The following is a 19692-nucleotide window of genomic DNA, read 5'->3' as shown; positions in this document are numbered from 1 at the left end:
ATTTCAGTTTCTGCCCTGATCGTACTGTACTCTTGGCTGACTTCGCTCTTGCTCATGTTAACTTCCATCTGTTAACCTGATTTCTGAAAGGAACGAGGCACACGTGATCACACAGTTCACAACCTTCATGGTTACTGCCATAACTTTTAAATCTGTTTTCCAAATTAAATATTTTGTTAAATGAGTAGAGTTCTATGTGAGAACGAGCTCCCTCTAAGACTGTAAAACCTGGTCATTTGCTGGAGGAGTGACAACTAAGTTAATCCAACTAATAGCTGTTCTGCCTTGACTGCTACTAGCCCTTCAAAATATGTTTTTCTTGGTGAGAGGCAGAATGAGGCACTGCCACGTAGCTCAGGAACGGGGGAGCGACGCTTCGTGTACACTTTGGGGTGGAGAAGAGATACTATCTGTGAGTTGGTGAGGTCACTGACGAATAGGGATGTGGGTGGAAATTTTAGAAAAATTGTGGTAAAACAAGATAGAAAAATGCAAGAGACTTGTATTTTTCCTTCCTCGAGGCTTGAAGTGTAAATTTCCTTAAACTGAATGTCTACAGACAGGCTTATAATGTTACAGTAACACACTGATAACACGAAAGCAATCTTCATAGAGTGTAGCAGCAGAGTTACACATCGGCCACTAGAGAGCAACAGATAACCAGTAGTTGTATGCTCGGTACAGCAAAATCTGAGCAACCCATAGCCATGAAATGGTTTTACAAACACAGACGCAAAAATGAACATCATAATATAAAATTACCCTCTCGACACTTCTTAATAGTTCTAATGCCTTCCAATCAAAGAAAATAGCAGGAGGAAGCACTCTGGTAATTAGCAGCAACCTGTCCTGTACCTAAATAAGCCTCTAGCGTGCAACACAGCAGGTATGCACTTTGCTTAGTCACTCGAAGCAGGAATACGTTACAGTGTTAAGGTCAGCTGCAGAAATGCAAAGCAACAACTAGTTCTTTCAGTCTCAGAGTCCAAGCGTGCATTACGAGGGGCTCTCATGGGTCTACAGGCAACGATCAGCACTTCATGTCAGACACTGTTAGAGGATGGAAAGAAGCTCAGGATGACAGCAGGACAAGCATCAGAGGATTCGTGGTGAATTCCTGGTATACGGGTGTCCCACAGCACATGACAGGACCAGCTTCCCAGAGGACACCAATCCAGAGTGCATGAAGGGCATCGTCTCTTTGCTGTGGAAGCCAGGACCTACTATGAAGTAAAAAAGGGCTACTTGCTTGGATGCTGCTTCTATTTGCCAATTAGTAGCCCTACCACCAGCACTTCCTACCTAGCTAACAACCCTTACCATTACTAAGTGATGACCCTCACTTTAGGGTCCTCAGCACGGATGCTTGCAAGTGCCTAACTAGCACTGCGGGGTGGGTGAGTCACAGGACAAACGGAGAAGGAACAAAAGACCTCGCAAGAGCTGGGAATTCAGAGGTCACCAAAGAAGACTGGCAAATGGCAAACGACGGGGGAGTGATAGGGTGGTAACTGCAGCAGAATTACGATCTCTGATAGCCTAATCAGATTCAGGGCTGGAGACTATGCTAGAAAGACGAGCTATGATCTGGTCGGGTCTGACTCATCTCTGCGAAGTCAGCATTCACACGACAGAGAAAGGAAACGGGGTAGCTTTGAATGAAAGGTTAGAAAATGCAGGGAAGGGACTGAATTTATGTAGCTGGAAAACACTGAGGAAGACGCAAATCGACTCTCAAAGTTTCCATAACAAAGGCACTTCTGAATGGCATTGTTTAGCCTGGTCTTATTTAAACACTGAATAATTTATTTGCATTTGTTACAGGCAATTGCCTTTCTAACTTCAGAGCAGGCCAGTTACACATGTCTAAGAAAGAGTGGTAAAAGTGCTTAATCAGTGTTGTGTATCAGATAACTGATTTCATTTTACCAATATGAACTACATTTATTGCTCTCTGGACTGCTTCAGTTACACAGAGATGAGTTGAAAAAATCATTCTGACTAGCAAACTGCTCAACCAATTATTGGTTGTGTTACAGAAGATAATATTTTCTTTCAGGAATGTTTCTGTTTTTTCTGGTTTTGAAGAAAATTATCTGCTAAGTCCAGCTCACTTATGAAAATTTTCATCTGCGCCATGCTGACCAAGAGAGGCTAGGAAACGAACAGAATAACAAGGGTAAATATTTATTCATGAGCATGAGGTGTGCCAGCCAAACTGGGTCACCCCAAATGTGGGTTTACACAGGGTTCTTACATCCTTCAACCATTCAGGAACAACATGATTTGACTAAGATCCACACTACCTATTTCTAATAATAGTAAAACAACTATATTTCTGCAGCATTCTTGCTGCTCATCTATTGATCCAGATATCCCTGGAGTCAGTCTTTCTAAAGTTACTTATCTATGATAACAGATGACACTGGGAGGGTTTCAAAGACATGTTAGAGAGGCTAGAATGCTGCCTTTATCTCAGTTGTCCATGGGTATCCTTTATCCTCTGTGGACAGCTCTAAGCTTTGAAGAAGCAAAGTCCCTATTGCCAGGGCCCGGCTGTCCTTCAGTTTGTTCTTTTTTATTTGAATATGAACAATACTAAAGTCTCCAGTAAAATTTCACTACCTTGTTATATTGCAGCTTATAACGTGAACTAATATGTATTAACAAAGCTAATACAATGTCATATTATAAAGACTGACTGATACAATAGTTAGGGAAGTGAATTTTCATACCACCACATAATCACCATTGTAGTATAGCTGACACAAGTCAGTTAAGTGTTGTCTCTGGTGACTTTAATGGGATTCACAATTTACACTCATGATTTTTAGCCCTTATTTTTTTCAGACAGAAGTTTACTTAGTTGTTCGTTACACGTAAGTTGAGAGCAAAGTACATATGATTATCCTTTTTACCTTTCATTGAACCTTTTCCACTAGTATTCAGTCTTTCCTGAGCTGAGGGAACTCTGAACCACACACAGCTTTCATGATGTGGACAAATAATGAATTTACACAGCAGCATAAGGATGCTTTGTTCACTTTTCCTTTTCTAGTTTCAGCACACAGCTTGATTTTCTGAACTCTATTAAGCATTGAAGTGGGGTTTTCAGAGAAACATACTGTAACTCCAAGATTTTTCTCCTGCACAGTACTAGTCAGCTGGAGCTCATTATTGTATACTTGAAGTCATAATGTTCTTCCTCACTGTGCACCATTTTTATCTAGCCAGAACATAATCTGCCATTTTACTGCCTTAAGTCCTTGAATGGTATCATCAGAAGGCTGTCACTTGAGTGTCCAGCTCCCTTGCCATCACTTGTGAGTATGCTGAGCAGGTCCAAGCACAGCCTGCTACAGCAGTGCACCTGTGACCTTTACACTACAAGTACTGCACACTCAGTATCACCCCCCCGTGCTCCGTCTTAAACCAGTCATTCATTCAAAGACATTTTGCCTTATGCCATTACTACTTAGTTTTTTTGACAGTCTTTGTCAAAAAGCCTTCTAGAAATCCCAGAAGACTCTATCAGCTCTTCTTCTATCAGACCTTCTTCACAAGTTTTAAAAATGTTCAGTAAACTACAGTGTCCCAAACTGCACTGTTAACAGTGTTTTCTTGTACTGCTGATCAAACGACATTAATGGAGTCTGAGGGCAACATCTCATTTTGGAACTAAAAAACCTCATAATTTAGAGGATTCTTTCCCTCCAGAGTTCCTTGTCTGTTACTTTTAGCTTTCCTGTTCCTTTTTTTTTGCAATCCAAAGAGCCTTTTCCAGTATCTGAGATCCCTTAAGGTAAATGTTCATGTCTAGACAACGTTAAAGATAGGTCAGGCCCTGTTTCAAATAATTCCAGCACCGAATTAATCAGCAGATGTAACTTACTCATGGTTCCTCTTACCACACAGAACCCGTGCTAACAGAACCACCAGCAGAGCAGGGGACAATGCTGAAGTAACACACCAAAAAGCTCCATTTTAAAGTTGCCACCTGGAAGGACTTTTGGCGCTGTGTTCAATATGGTCTCCTTCTTCAGCAGAGCGGCCAGATACTGCAGTGGCACGAAGGCTACTTTCAGAGGGCAAGATGCTGGCAAGTAAAATCTGTTTTTCTCTCTTCAGATTTCAGGGCCCTGGGCCAGCGGGCACCACCCGCGGGCAGCCCTGCCTGGCACCGCCCAGCACCAGCCCAGCCTCTTCCTCCGCGGCTCGCCCTGCTTTCCCCGCGCAGCGCCGGGCTCCGCAGCGGGACGGGCCCCGCGGCAGGTGCGGGCTGCGCTCCCCGCCCCGCCCAAGGTGACACCTCCGGGACGCGGCCTTCCCGCGCCTCCTCCCCCGCCGGGCCGGGCCGCGCCTGCGCGGGCGCCTCGGTAGAGCTCTACAGGGCGCGGGCGGCGGGCGCGGGCCAATGGGCGGGCGCGGCCCCGCGGCGGCCGCTGAGGTCAGTTCCGTGGCGGCGGGGGGGGGGGGCTGCGCCGGGGGCTGCGCCGGGCGGCGGGGGGCTCGGCCTCGCCCTCGCCCGGTAAGTAGCTGTGGGCGGAGGGGCAGGGCGGGAGGCGCGGGCCGGGCAGGCGCTGCGTCCCCTGCGCAGCGGGAGGCGCGGCCGGCGGGGCTGCCTCCGGCGCCCGCCTTCCTCCCCGGCGCCAGGTAGGGCTGCCCGGCCCCGCGGCTGCGGCCCGCGCTGGGGGGGCCGCGCAGTCCTAGCGGCGAGCGCGGGCTGCGGCGGGGCGTGCCGCGCGGCGCTCCCCCTGCCGGCCGGCGGCGGCACTGCGCGGCCCCGCGGGCGGAGCCGCCCTCCCGGCAGCGGCGGCGGGCGGAGGTTGCGCGGCGGGCGGAGGTTGCGCGGCGGGCGGAGGGTCCGGCGGGCGGCCCCGCCGGCGCAGGGGGGGGCGGGCAGGGAGCGGCCTCCGGAGCCGGGGCGGCCTCTCTGCCCCGGCGAGGCGGCAGCGCTTCTGCCTGGGTGGGCTGGGTGCCCGGGAAGATGGGGTTTGGTGGCGGGGGCTGCTGTCTCGTGGACGCCATCAGGCTGCTGTAGGCTCGGCTGGACCGTGAAGCTGTTGTCCAGGTTTGTCATCTTTGGTCTCCTTCCTGAAGAAGAGAAGCTCTCGGGTTAGTAACTGTTATTTACTGGGCAAAATGGAGCATCCTTTATTCTGTGCGTAAATTTTGGTTTTTAGAGTATTTGGGCGTCAGATTTTTTAAAAATTAGATTGTATGTTGTGTCTTGTGGCAAGAGAATCCATCACGGAAAAGTGTTACAGTACACAATGGAGGTAATTTGGAGGTAATGACTTCGATTTCTGCTAAATAAATGATCCAGTGCTATCACAGATGGTGCCGAAGTGTCCTGGAATACACATTTGATAAAAAAAGTCTGGTTTAGTGGTAAGACAACTAATGAAATGCCACAGGGTTTGCTAGCGTTCTGTTCTGCATTGTTACTACAGCAAGAGGTTATAGTCAAGGCCTTTTCCTTGCAGATAGTTATGAATGTGGCTAATTTTAGCAAGAATGAGACCTGTAGAAATGAATTTTACTGTCTACATGAGTGTTTTGAGAACTGGACATGGAGGAATATGTACTCTTAGTGGACTCTCCCCCCTCCTCTCCGGTGTTCTTCAATGCCTTCCTTCCTTTCTTTATTGCTTACAGGCCTTAAAGCTTCCAGTAAGGAAACGCTAAATAGTAGTCAGCATGCTTTGGATATAGAGAGAGATTTTTAAAATGGCTGTAAATGGTGTGAAATCCTGAAAACTGCAACATAGATGTAAAAGTTGATTGTACATATAATGATAGACAACTGTATAAATATCTCTGAGCACTCTCTAAAATCCTACTTTTGATGTAGTAGTTATTTGAGAATGTGTTGCTTAGCTTATTGGAAGAAGACCCATCAAGCAGTTGAATGCAGAGCTAGAAATATATATCTTTCAGATACAAATAAAGGTAGGCCTCAGTCCTAGATCCACAGAGAAGCAGACCTCGATTTCAGTAGAATCCTGTATAGCATATATACATACCTGCCTTCATACAATGCCAATAAATGCCAATAATTTGGACATTTTTTTCTCCTATGCATTCGAAAAATAGTGGTTTACTTTTAATCAGTAATTTGCATAACTCTTGTTTTAAAGTAGTAAAAATTTTAAATGTAATTTTTTTCTGCAGACTGAAATAATTGTATATTTTACAATAAAAGTAACCTCTAAAAACCCAATGCATGGTCTTTGCTCTTAATTCTCTGCACTGACATTCCTCATTTATTTGGTGGAAAAACTTTATGTGAATTGCTCATACAAAAAGTATTTATGACTGTGATTAGCTGTTATTGTGAAATAAAATGTCCTTTTTAAAAAAATAATTGTAGATAAAATTTCTTTGATGTGTTTGAATTGTTTGTTTTTAATACACAATCATTTATTTTAACTAGTAAAATATGTTATACTTTAGTGAAGCACTTTGGATCTCTTCCAGTCATTAGGCCTAAAATTAGTGATTAATAATTGGTGGCTACTTGGTTGGGTCACTACAACAGTTAACTCTGCCTAACAGACACAGTCAACTGATGGGTTGTATATGGCATATATATAATTGTAAAATATGTATGAGATAATTTAAGCTTACACAGAGATTTAAATTTTTCACAGAAACTGAGATTTTACACATTGCTTTTTCCTTATGCAGTGAATGTCTTCCAATTCTGTTTAAGCTTCTTTCTCTTAGGAGATGACTTCCACGGGTTTTTCAGTACAAAAGCAGACCTTGATTGTTGCATGCAGTTTGAGAACCTATTGTGTGAGAGCTGTGCACCTTGCTGAAGTGAGATCTTATTTGATCACACATGACAAATGCATGCTGCTTGTCACACCCATTTCATTCATAGCAGTGTGCAATTAGAGATAAAAATGGAAATAAGACACTGAAAAATAAATATTTTCTTTGAAATCATGAACAAAGTGTTAATGCTTTTGAAGTAAATAGAAATTTCAGGAATGTAGAATAATAGGAAGACAATGGCAATTCCTGTTTTGACAGTGACCACCACATCAGTGGTGTGTAATCTACTGCAGTGCATAAAATCTTCTGCTGGATGAATTTGGCATAATCAGGCTGCAGAGGATATTTCTTCCTAGTTTTCTTGAGTTTAATTGGTCTTTGTTTTCTAACCTTTGTGTAGATGTGATATCCACTGTCTGGAATGCTTTTTGACTCCTGTGGGTCTTACTGATCTCTGGGTCTTGAGAAAGATTCAAGATATACTGGTGGTGTGTCAAAGATGGAAATTTTTACTTTTATTAAATACCCAACTTTTTAATGTCACTGAATTGCAGGTGTTTGGTAGAAGGTGAATGAGAAAGTCTGATTTATTTTCCTTTTGTTGTCCTTTTTTTATGTGCCTCTAAGTTTTTGCCTCCATATATATATATATATATATATATAATTTTTTTTTAAATTGGAGCCTCTACATCATTTTAATTCAGGTACCTTGTTATAGTTCAGAGTATTTTTACAAAATACTCCTGAATCCTTTCCTGTAAAGACAGTAACTGGAATTGATTTTAACACTTCAAGTGTTTCTTATTCAATACTTCATCTATCCTGTTCTTGTGTTTGCCAGTCAAGACTCCATGTAGACTTTCAGGTCTTCCTTCAGTGAAGTATTTGGATTGGTCTGTGTGCTCTGTATTTCATTGTAACTAGAAAAAGAATGAGTAGGTATCTTTTAATTCAATCTTCTGAAGCGTGTATCTGCTAACCCTTTAAATATTAAAAATAAAACTTCAGTGGAATTCTTCACCCCCCCACCCTACCTGCTTGTATGGAGTGAATGGATGCCGGAATGCACCACTTCTCTGTGTACACTCATTGTGCCATTTTTCTGAAAGCAAATAATTTTTAATACAAAAATGCAATTACAATATACTCCCGGGCTTGTTGTATCCAAAATAGTGATCATGTGGACCTGTTTGCATCAAAATGTTTGTTATTAGCTATTCAGTGGTCAGGAAGAATTGGTGAATAACTGGCTAGAGAGACAACAGCAATGTCACTTTAGCATCAAGTGGCTATTAGCTCTTCTTCACCTTGTGCTGGGTCTGGCTGTGATGGAGTTAAATTTCTTCATAGCAGCCTGTACCATGCTGTGTTTTGGATCTGAGGCTGAAACAGTGTTGATAACACACCAGTATTTTGCCTGTTGTTTAGTTAGCACAATGTCAAGGTTTCCCGCCCCGCAACCCCCCTCCAACATTTGCCTCTCTATAGTGAGTAGGCATGGGGTGGGCAAGAGACTGGGATGACACGCCACTGGAACAGCTGACCAGAAGTGGCCAGGGGAATAGTCCACACCATATAATGTCATGCTCAGCAATGAAAACTGGATTAGAGGAAGAAGAAGGGGTGAGGAGCATTGGCTTTCAGGGTGGCTGTTGCTTGGAGACTGGCTGAGCATTGCTCTGCTTGTGGAAGGTGGTGAGTGATTTCCTTTGCATCACCTCCCTGCCTCCTTTCCTTCACCTATTGAATTGTTCTTGTCCCAGACCCTAAGCATTCTCACTCTTTTTCGCTAGTGCATTCCCCCACCTACTCAGGGAGGCGTGGGGAGGCAGTGAGCAGCTGTGTGGCTGCTTGGCTGCTGGCTAAGATCAACTTATCACACATCTGAAATGCAGTTGCATTAACTCCAAGAACATTTGAAACCTGGATTCTAGCAACATGGTATTTGTCACAGATCAGAATGAAAGCTTGGTTTTGAGGTTATATACTGATTTGTTCTCACTTTCATACATAAAGCTGTTTGAGTTAGGAAATTTAGAAAGATTATTAGCCAGTTTTTTGAGTTACCTCTGTTAAGTTTTTCTAGTGTCCTTTTGGACTGAGCAGGCCAGATCTCTCTGGTAGATCAAAACTTTCTTTTTCATTAAAAAAAAAAAAAAAAGCAAAAGCAAAAAAAAGCAGCTATGTTAAAATACTGTTTTTTGTTGTCAGGGATGTTGATGGCATAAAATGCTCTGTGCTGATCTTTTGATTGGTCTATATGGAGGGCAGTTTCAGTATCAATGGAGAGCTGTTAACAGAAAAAAAAAAAAAAAAGGCAAATATTGATCTAACTTCACCCTTTCCTTTAAAACACAATTTTAGTTCTTTCCTAAAGCTGTATAGGAATCTTTAAAGCATCTTTGGACTGGATCTTGAGCTTCCAGATGTCTTACTATCTTTCTTCTGAAATAGAACAGTGAATCTCTTGAACCTAGGCCCACCATCGCACTTGTGTGTCTACAAGGTTCATCTTAAGTCTAAGAAGTGATACTAGCAGGGAACAAATGGTCTTTAGAGTACCAGAAACATTTGTTTTTCTTTCCTCTTCAGAATCTGGATAATAGAGGGTGTAATGTTACCAACATTAGAATTGCTTAAAAAATCTAGTTAAGATCATGATACAGTAGTCACGTATACTTTCCTCCTTCCTGGGAGGCTGCCATTGATTTATTTTTGCACGAACATACAGAGTTTTTCCACATGGAGTTGTACAGCTGTCTGCCTTGCAACAAGATGAGATTACCACAGTCTTAAGAACTGCCTATTGAGGAGTTCTACAGGTATATAGCCATCCATCTGCTAATGAGTGAAAAGCCCATTATGTTGTCTCTAGCCAGTTCTCTAGTTTATTTTTCCTGTTGTTTGAGGTTACATCAGTGTACTTGCTCTTTGCAGAGCCCCAGCTTTAGTGCAGGATTCCTATAGCAGTTAGGCATATTGGCAGATGGAGCACAGGGAGATGCAAGAAAGACTTGCTGGATCAGATGCTTTCTGGATCAGCCATTGTGGAGATGCACCATAGTGCAAACTTTACCTTATTCATGTGGGATTATTGGAATAGGATGCTGCTTAGGTGAACTCAGAACTGTGCTTTTGAAGCCCAAATCAGACCCTGCTCTTATGGAGGGGAACTGGATTTCAAAAGCAGAAGCCTCCTGTAGGATGTATTGAAATCTAAAGGAATCTAGAAATAACCTCATGAAGTAGGGTCTACAGATGAACGGAGATGTGTACAACAGCATGTAAGTAAGAGTGTTTGAATAAGAAAGATGTTAAGTAGATTTTACTTACTGCTTTAGCTTTGAACTTCTTGTTTTATGTATGTCTGAAAAGGCTATTGTAGTTGTTTATCTTCCTAGTAATAGTGGTCTTACTATTAGTCTTGACAAAAGCTTAAAGGCTTGTTCATGTTAAATAAATGAGACAGTTAGAACCTGTGGGACCAAATATACTGCACAAGTTAATGTGGAGATTTTACACTGGTATTACTGTCATCCCTTGTCTTCTGCTACATTGTTTATTTTGCTTGATTGACAAATTCTGTGTTATCAGAATGGAGTGAATTTATATGCTTATCCACATACACAGAAGTGATTACACTGTGTTCTTAATAGAAGTGAAAGTCATTTTGCAGCCACAGATTGTTTTTACTTCATTATTTTGAGAACATGTGAAGTCTAAATCACATCTTGTTCTAAATTAGTGTTCAGGACTGTTTGGATCTGAAATGTTGGCACTGGTTAGAAAAGATCTTTTTCTGTACTTCAGGAATTTCCATGCTAACTTAAAAATCCTTATACTTAAAAACAAAAAAATAGTTGCATGTTTCTAGTAACCATTGTAGTCACTATCCTTTCTCCTGCTGGGATTCACAAATGAGTGGCACTTGCATTTTTTCATAATATCTTTTCCCATGTTAAAAGGCTGTGTATGGACTGAAGTAATTCAGTTGGTCAGTTCTGTTACCAGATGTCATTCATTTTAGGCTTATAAATACATTTCTTAAAGATAAAGTATTTTAATGACATGGAAGAAATAGCATGATAAAACATTCAGGGTTTGATACACAGTGGATAATTTTATGAATAGATGAACATCTTTAACAAGAGCAAATGTTAAAGGATTATTTGATTTGGTATGTTTTGCTTAGAGTTAATGATTGTATGTGCAGAATACAAACAGTGGTACATTAACAGTAGACTTGCACTCTGCAATTCAGCCATAATCCACTAATAGTTCAGTTACTAGTTCATTGTATTTCAATGATCAGTGGGTCATAACTGACTTAACCTTCTGCTTTTTATTCTTTAGTGCTGCAAATTGACTGAACAAAATTAAGAACGTGGAATATGGATACAGTTGCTTGAGCACCATTTCTTCCAAAGTGTAAATTCAGCGGATTGTTGGCCTGAATGATTGATTGATAAGCAACAGACACAAGACTAATATCAAGAAAAAATTCTGGCTGCTCATGCTCTGTTTGACAAAACTGATGCAGGGTCATATCTTCTGAAATGCAGTTGAAAAAAATGAGGGAAATTTTACCAAGATTATACTCTGGCCAAGTTAATGAAGAACATAGTTCCTTAACTACATCTCCAAAGCAATCTTCTGAGGATAAAACAAATCCATCAAAAGGAGATGATGACCAAAACTGCTGTTACCAAGGGACTGAGGCTGAGAACAACAAGTTGACGCTGATAAGCTGTATAAGATGCAGAAGTGTTCAGAAAATTTCAGTGCAAGATGTTGAAAAGCGTAAGAAGCTTGGGTGGACTGAAGACAAAAATTTCATCTGCAAGAAGTGTAGTCATGCTACACCACCAGCTTTCCATTTTGTTCCTGAGGGTGCCAATGCTGTAGAGTTGGAAAAACATGAAAAAAAATCTCCAAGTAAAGCCCAGAGAAGATTTAGAGTAAAAAACTTTCTGCCAGGTAAATACTACTGTGATAAATGTAGATTTTCAACAAAGGATCCTTTACAGTATAAAAAGCATGTGGGTCAACATGAAGAAATTAAATTTATTTGTTCTCACTGTAGTTATGTATCCTACACCAAAGGAGAATTCCAGAGACATTTGGTGAAGCACACAGGAACATTTCCGTATCAGTGTGAATACTGTGAATACGGTGCTGTTAGACATGACTATATAGTGAAACATACCAGGAGAGTACATGAAATGCCCACTAAACGGCTGTCAAATACTATCGTAAACCACAAACAACAGAAGCTGAGTCAAAGCACTTTATTTGAAAAGCAGAAATACAGTAAAACTCCTTTTCAGAATGAACTTTCAAATTTGTCTTCAAAAATGGTTTGTGAGACTCCAGGTCTAGCAAGTAAAACAGCCTGTTTGTCTCATGATGTAGAATGTAGCATAAACACAGCATCCGTCCAGGATAAAACAACATTGGAGCCATCTGAAGTAAACATATGTGAGAATCAAAGTGTGGAAGTTGAGGTTTATTCTCCAAAATTGGAGCCTTTACAACCTGGGATGCCTTTAACAGTAATTGCACCATCTGAACTTGTAGTTCCTTCTAACTGTTTAGCTCAGATAGTAGAGATTAAAATAGTGAATGGAGCACAACAGCTGGTTCTTAAACTAATTCCTATGAAAGATGCAACTTACAAACCTGTGAACAGTGGTGAAGAGGAACTTGAGAATCAAGGCATAGAACCATCTGCAGAAGGAAAAAAACCATCATCTGTATCTCAAAATGAGTTACTAACCATGGAAGTGAATGTAGACAAATTATCCAGTGTTAGTAACCAGCTTAATTTGGATAGAACCTATGACAAGAATTCTGAATGTCTTTGTTTTTCTGATTCTCAACTCTCAGACTGTAATCCTCTGTCTGTACAGAGGGAAGATGCATCAAAATTCTGCTTTCATTTGGTGAAAGGTATTGATGTCCATTCTGGTGTTTTTGAACTTTGTTCTCCATCTCTGGTGATGAATAACACTGAAAAAAAAAGTGAGCTTAAATCCTCAAGGTGGGAAGTAGATGGAAAAAATAACTTAGATTATGACTTTTATTGCTGTGAAGAACGAGTGGATATACCCCCTCCAAAATATGCTGCTATTTCTGAAGATAAGTGTTCAAAGAACATTTCAGTAGAAGCTGCGCAGGAGGGCAACAATTATTCTTCTGCAGTCCTTAAACGAAAGGATACGTTGTCTCTCAAGAGGGATGACAAAGAATGTAGGAGTCTGCCAGTCAAGTCTACAGGTACACATTTAGCTGGTAAATGTTTTGATAAAAACTCTCTTAAATTTTCTGAAGCAGGAAAAAAAAATCATGTCACTAAAACTCCACCTTGTGAGGACAAGACTTTTGGCTTTAGCAAAGTACGGAGAGCTGAAACCATAAGTCAAAAGAGCAGTCTTCTTCTGGAATCATTAGAATTACAGAAGATGGAAAATAAAGGCAAGCCTTTCGAAGGACCTGTTATTTCATCTGTATTTTCTCTTAGCTCTGGGGCTGAAAATGTCCCAGAGGGTGTCAGATGGGATGACACAACATGCAGTAAGAAGTCAGCAACGCTGTTGTGTAGAAAGATTGCTCAACTAATGTCTGCTGCTGAATCTAACGTGAAATCCATGTCTTTGAGATGTGAAGGTTCTAGTAAAAAGGTGCTTTTCCCTCAAGAAAATTCAGCAAGCTGTGATAGGGTTGTTACTGCCACTGAAGTGGAACAATCTGTGTCTCTGCCTCAAGTGCGTGGTGGAAACAGTGTTAGTAGTAGTGAAGAACATAGTAAACATCAGCTGCTTTCATTTGCAAGAACATCTAAAAGCAGGGTAACTAAAAATTCTCATGTTGCTACTCCAGTGTTTATCCCCAAAGGGACAATGCTGAGAGTGCTGAATGCTACTAGCAGTCAAAAGTCAAATGGAATAGAAAACAGTGAAACATCAGCTCCTTCTGTGTATTGCAATGAAATGTTTCTGCCTCGCCCAGTTCCCATCAGTGTTCCTGAGACACTCAGCAGTAACTTATCATGTTTGCCTAATCAGAGTGAAATGAATGCTGACTTCCAAAGTAAATCACTCAGGCAAAGACCAAAGCGAGAGGCAAGTGTTAAAAATAATGGCCAACCAACTGGTGTACTGTTTCAGAAAAACAGTGATGTGAGTAAGCAAAGCAAACCCTATTCAAAAAGTCAACTAGGTCCCAAAAATAAAGCAAAACAAGGGAACTTCAGGGAGCTTCCTAAGAGGAAAACAAGAACGCAGTCGGAAACCAGCTCAAGTTCTGACATGTCATATCTATTGACAGCAAGACGGCTTCGGCTTGTCCCTCTGAGAATGAATCAGTTGATAAAATGCCCTCGTCGTAACCAGCCAGTTGTGGTACTAAACCATCCTGATGTTGATTCGCCAGAGATAATTAATGTCATGAAGACTATCAACAAGTATAAAGGTCAAGTCCTGAAAGTGGTCCTATCAGAAAGGACAAGTAGTTGTCTTGGTGTCAAACGTTACCGAAAGCGTCTTACTCTTCAGAATGTTGAGACAGGAAACCAAGCAAAAAAGCAGAGTATGCTGAAAATGAAACTAAAAAAGACACATAAAAACAACTACCAAGTGGTGGAAACTTCATCAGCTGAAACAGTTCAGTCTATGTTTAAGTGTTGGTTTTGTGGAAGAGTATATATGGACCAAGAAGAATGGATAAGTCATGGACAGAGGCACTTGATAGAGGCAACCAAGGGTTGGGATGTTCTTTCTCTTCCAGCAAAAAAGCACTAATTGAGAGACCTGGGGGGGGACGGGACGACTTCCCCTCTTATTTTTAATGAGTGCCACTAACTTGCTTGGAAAGTAAGACTGAAATAACTGCTTTATTTTGCCAAAAGGTCTCTACTATTAGCGAAGTGGGAGAGGAGAGCAGAGATACAGAAAAGCTGATAGTGAGGATTAAGCACTACTTTGCACTCATGTTTGAAATCGGAGGTCAGCTTCATCTGTTGCATATGAGAAATTTGAAAAAGATTTTCTATGCAAGCATCTTTCTAGTTACCATTCTGTGCTAGAATACTGTGCTGTGACTGGTTTGTGCTAGGTCTGTGGATTAAAATCATAGCTTACGAGATCTTTGTAAATTTAACAGGGTTTAGTTTGTTTTATTACAGCATGGTGTTTCAGAGATCAAATGTGTGTGTACTGAAAAGCACTTCTGATCTTCTGTGCGCAACTAAGTGTATCTCATAGGTTTTAGTGGCAAATTAAGCACCATGCATAAAGAATAAAACTTAAATGCAAGAACTCTGTTTCACTGGAACAAGACCACTTCTGCTGACTTCAGAGGAGATAGAAGGGTGTAAATGAAGAATCTGTGGGATCAGAGTTATTCCCACTTTGTCAAATAGCACTAAAAACTTTGTTTAGTACTTAGTCTTTACCTAGCTTTTGTTGTGCAGATGTGAGGAAGAGAGCAGAGCACTGTCAGCTTTCTGTACTATCTTTTTTGTGAGCGGGCAGAGCTGGAAATACCGTAAGGCCTGGACCAAAAGGAGAGAGAAGCTTTTCTCCATGTGGCCTCAAGGCTGTTCTGAAATCTAAGGAAGTAATAGCCAAATGTAAAGCCTTTACCTCTCTGTGTGTGTAGCCTGATAGAAACACATATGCAGAGTAGGGCATTTTTAGAACCCTAGTTGGTGAATTAGTGCATTTTGCAGGGGAACTTGCTGAAGATGATGACTTTTCAAAAAGAAAACCCATGTTGCACAGCTTTTACGTTGACAGTGTTGAAACAGATTTCCAGTGCAATCTTTCATCCTTTTTAATCTTAAGAATCTGTTTGTTGTTAGAATATATTTTTGGTAGGCCTCAATTCATACAAGCCTGTGCCTAGTTATATATGTGTGTCTAATGTCTATCTGCTGACTTCAGCACAGTGTGAACACTGCTCAGATGTTTAAACACTTAACTAAGTCAGGGCCAAATTTCAAGCTCTTTGTGATGAAGAGAGGTGGGTGATCCTGAATTCTAATGTTTCTGTACATGAAAAGCAGGTGTCTTTCTTCATCTTGTCAATTTCAAGTTATTTTAAAATAATACAGAGCAAACTATATTAAAGCACATATTTACAAATAACTTCTTATGTTTTTACAGATAAGAAAATCAATGCAGACTCTAATGCTGGATGTGTGTTCTATGTTTGAACTGGAACTACTCTTGAAAAGCTGGTAGTTCCTAACTCTTTTCAGTGTTGGTGTGTTTTTGTAAACAGTTTACGCTGGGAATATTTTTTTATGAACTCCAGCAGACTAAACATTGTTTTGATAAAGTATGTATAGTATCTGTATTGAAATGTAAATATTTTAAAACTACATCTGACTGAGGCTTATTTTCAATACCAATTAAAACATTGCTTTCCAGTCATTTTGCAATATAGTGTTAAAATCCCTCAGATTGTTGGTGCTTTAAGTCAGGTCTTTTTCATTATGTACACATGGAAAAATTTTTGTATCATTTGTATTAGACTAACCTATTCCACAGAACAAAGTTCCTTTTGTCTGTTTTGTCAATAATAATGAAATTACAGTTCTCATTTTGTATTCAAAAGGAATTATATTTTTTTAGATGGGTACACTAGAGGGTTTTTTCACTTCATATACTTTGATGCCAAACCTAACAGTACTATTTGCATTTTTGATTGTGAAAATAGCTTCCATTTTAAAATTCTGGCCTTTCACTTGTAAAAAATATTGGAATAGTTAACATAAGAACAAACATGGTTAAATTCTTTTTTTTTTTTTTTTCTTTTTTTTTTTAAATCCCTCAGGTTACAGTTTGGATTTGTTTCTGTAGAAGCTACTAAATAGTTTTGCATTTGCTTTGTAAGAGTTTGTTGCTGTCAAAACTAGAACATTCCTCATGAAAGCTGTACTGGGGGAGCAGGGAGGTGTTGCTGCTCAGCATTACAAACTTTAGGGGGGTTAAGAGTACTAGTTATGCTTGTCTTCTGTAAGCAAGTTTACTGTTTTATCAAATATCTGCAAAGCTATGTATGTCACTGCTACGATCTGTCAAAATTGTTAAGCTGTGGGTTTGTTGTTTTTTTTTTTTTTTTCATGGGTTTAATGTAGAATTTTTTTAACATGAAGCATTTTGTACGTTAAATTGTATGGTGGCTATGAAACTCTTAAAGCAGAATGTCACGCCTCTTCCTTTTGTGAACTCTGCCAAACTGCTTAGCAGCTTCTGTTTTGTTAATTTTTATTCATATTATTAGATAATGTCAGAATAATTCAAGTTTAGCAGTCTCAGTGGTTTTAGAGAAACAATTATAATGAATGTTCTCTTAGATTTTGATGAAGCATTGAGAAATAAAAAGGTTGCAAGGAAATAACCAACTGCTAAATTTGTTTTAGAGCTAGTTTGTGCCACTACATACTACATCATAAATTCAGTTGGAACATCATGTTTTGGGCTTGAATGTTTTCATTCTTCTTGTTCCTGTTCTGTAAGGTTAAAGTAACTGAGGTTGCTTTCTTGGTATATTGCAATTACCTAGTCAGACTTTAGAGTGTGCTTAGAAGCAAAGGTTATGGATGCTTTGCAGAAAAATGCTGGTTTGCCTTTCATATTTATAATTAATTTAGTTAAGCCTTCCAAAACTCAAATTACATGAATAAATATTATCATATTTTTTGCTCGAAAAATATCACCTTCTTGTCTTCTTTGATACACACTAGAACATGTTTTCTTGATGAATTTGAAGCACATCTACTGGACCTACTGATGATTTTTACCTCTGTATTTGCACATGGTATGAATTCAAAGGGACTGCTTGTGTAATGGTGCTCCTATGTAAGTGAAGACTCCGATGTGGAGTACAAGTGTCTGCTACTGAAGCTAAAGAATAAGTGTTTGATAAGCAACAGAATGTACATAATTAAAGCTGGCTTTATAATCTGCTCCCATACCTGTGTGAACCAGCTGACACCCACTGACTTCAGTGGCTGCTGAGCACAGCTTTTATTGTGCAGACACACATGCACACTGAATGAGACCGTTAATCAGTGAACACTCATCAATAGCATTTCATCAGTATTTTTAAACGCAAGAGTATTTTTATATGACTAGTATGTTTTATTAGATTTTGCTACTAACAGAGCTTCAGTGACATTAAGGTAAGCAAGACTGAGTTTGGTTTTCATGTTGTTTTGAAGGTACAGTGCAAGATAAGCAAATTGTTCATTGTCAAGATATCAGGAGTCGGTCTCTCTTTACACTTTTCTGTGAAATAATATGACATATAGTTTACCTGTATCCTCAAAAACAAACTGAAAGAATAAAAAAACGGGGTATACCTATATTCTTAGTTGGAGATAAGTTTTTTTAGTGGAGCATTTGGAATACTTCATTATATTACGAAGTAAAAGCTGAAAGGCTAATCTGATTTTTGACACATTTAAATAGTTTTTCTGTTTACATCTATGCAAACAAATGGGTGATGTTATGGCAGAAAACATCTTTTGTGTGACTTGAATGGATATGTAAGGTAGCATTGTTCTCTGTGGATTCCTGACTTATCCTTTCCATCAAGGAGTGTGATGGGAACGTATTTGTAGAAGTCAATAATCTCTTTCACGGAATTAAATTTCTGGAGAAAAAAAGAAAAATTGTAATCAGTGACTAAAAATGAAATTGCCAGATCATTTTATCTAGAACATTAGAAGACTTGCAAATGACAGGATTAGAAATTGGTGATATTTTGCACAGAGTTACAACTAGATTAGATGGACCAATCATAAAAGGAAAACAACCAGATTTTAATCCTCTTATTTCTTTGTGTCCCTTATATAGGAGAAAGCAGCTGTCTGCTTAAGGTAAAAGGGGAGCATTTCTAATCCCTGAGAATGCAGTATCGCCTGTAAAAAGTTGTGATGGAAGATGTCAGGGTAGATTTTAAAAAGACGAAGAAACTATAAATCATTACTAACTTTGCCCTGTCAAAAGTTACACTTAATTAGCAGTACAGGATACTTTACATTGCAAGTTTCCTTGCACCTTCTTAAACCTACATTTTCCCATTTAGTTTACTGAGAAAGTTGCTGTAAAATCCCTTTAACATATGGAACAAGAATAATTAAGCAGGGTTTTAGTCTTATTCTCTGGTATAAAACGATGACAGTCTCCAAGCCTGTTCCTAAAATGATAAAGGTGTGGTTTGATATTCCTGAACTGATCAAACAGCAATGGAAAGCTATCCAAGGAATTTACCCTCATCTGCCCTGATGGGAGACTCTTAATCCTGCCATTTCAATTGTTAGCAGTCCTTCAGTTTAAATAGCTGTCTTACCTGTGTGTAACTTCTAAGCTCTCATCACATCGCTAAGCTGCCATCACACCACTTTCTCCTCTTGAGCTATTCTTTGGACTCATGGGCATTAAATCAATAGGACTGTACACAGTAATGCAAGCTTACTGTGACATTATCCTGTATCTATGTTTTTTGACATTTACTGTAAGCATGGACATTCACTGCATATGTGATGGTATCTCATGGTACTCTCTCTCATCTCCACCTGATCCACACCTAGTTTGTAACAGAATCTGATTAAATCTGTGATTTGGTGAAAGTGTTCCTGTATTATTTTAAGATGAAAATTATCTGATATAAAAACTTAAAGGCTATTTTTTAATGTTTGTTTGTTTGTTTATAATGGTTACTTGTATATGTTTGTTCCATGTTGCTGTTTTGTCTTTGCCTTATGTTGAAGGTCACTACTGCTATTAGAAGTCTAGGCAAAACTATGGTTTTTTTCATGCCATACCAAAGTAATCCTAACTTTTTTGAATCTAATCTTACTCTCAGTACCAGTTATTTTCCTATTTTCTTATGGTTTTG

At 39.7% G+C, this 19692-nt stretch overlaps 2 protein-coding genes across 4 annotated transcripts in view; one reads left to right on the top strand and one right to left on the bottom strand.

Annotated features, from left to right (window-relative positions):
- The first annotated feature begins 4512 nt into the window (after nucleotides 1–4512).
- On the top strand, nucleotides 4513–17500 carry ZNF518B (zinc finger protein 518B). 3 transcript variants are annotated; one of them, XM_051617549.1, is made up of 2 exons: nucleotides 4513–4528; nucleotides 11137–17500. In XM_051617549.1, the coding sequence occupies exon 2, from the start codon at nucleotides 11340–11342 to the stop codon at nucleotides 14580–14582; it is 3243 nt and encodes a 1080-aa protein (XP_051473509.1). In that variant the 5' UTR covers nucleotides 4513–4528; nucleotides 11137–11339; the 3' UTR covers nucleotides 14583–17500. The 3 variants fall into 3 exon arrangements, with proteins under 3 accessions (XP_051473509.1, XP_051473508.1, XP_051473507.1); XM_051617548.1 differs by lacking the exon at nucleotides 4513–4528 and adding an exon at nucleotides 4947–5071; XM_051617547.1 differs by lacking the exon at nucleotides 4513–4528 and adding an exon at nucleotides 4947–5115.
- A 797-nt stretch (nucleotides 17501–18297) lies between these two features.
- The window catches only part of CLNK (cytokine dependent hematopoietic cell linker), a 28310-nt gene continuing 26915 nt past the window's right edge, over nucleotides 18298–19692 (bottom strand). Inside the window, exon 15 of the mRNA XM_051617551.1 lies at nucleotides 18298–18444. Coding sequence (XP_051473511.1) covers nucleotides 18298–18444 — 147 coding nt within the window. The remainder of the gene's footprint in view (nucleotides 18445–19692) is intronic.

Source organism: Apus apus, chromosome 4, assembly GCF_020740795.1.
Source record: "Apus apus isolate bApuApu2 chromosome 4, bApuApu2.pri.cur, whole genome shotgun sequence".
Classification (NCBI taxonomy): domain Eukaryota; kingdom Metazoa; phylum Chordata; class Aves; order Apodiformes; family Apodidae; genus Apus; species Apus apus.
The sequence above is the reverse complement of the archived record's forward strand: the minus strand, read 5'-3'. Positions and strand labels throughout refer to the sequence as shown.

Bases quoted from the DNA above. Each gene is read 5' to 3' on its own strand.
- ZNF518B (XM_051617549.1), top strand. From the start codon at position 11,340: ATGCAGTTGAAAAAAATGAGGGAAATTTTACCAAGATTATACTCTGGC.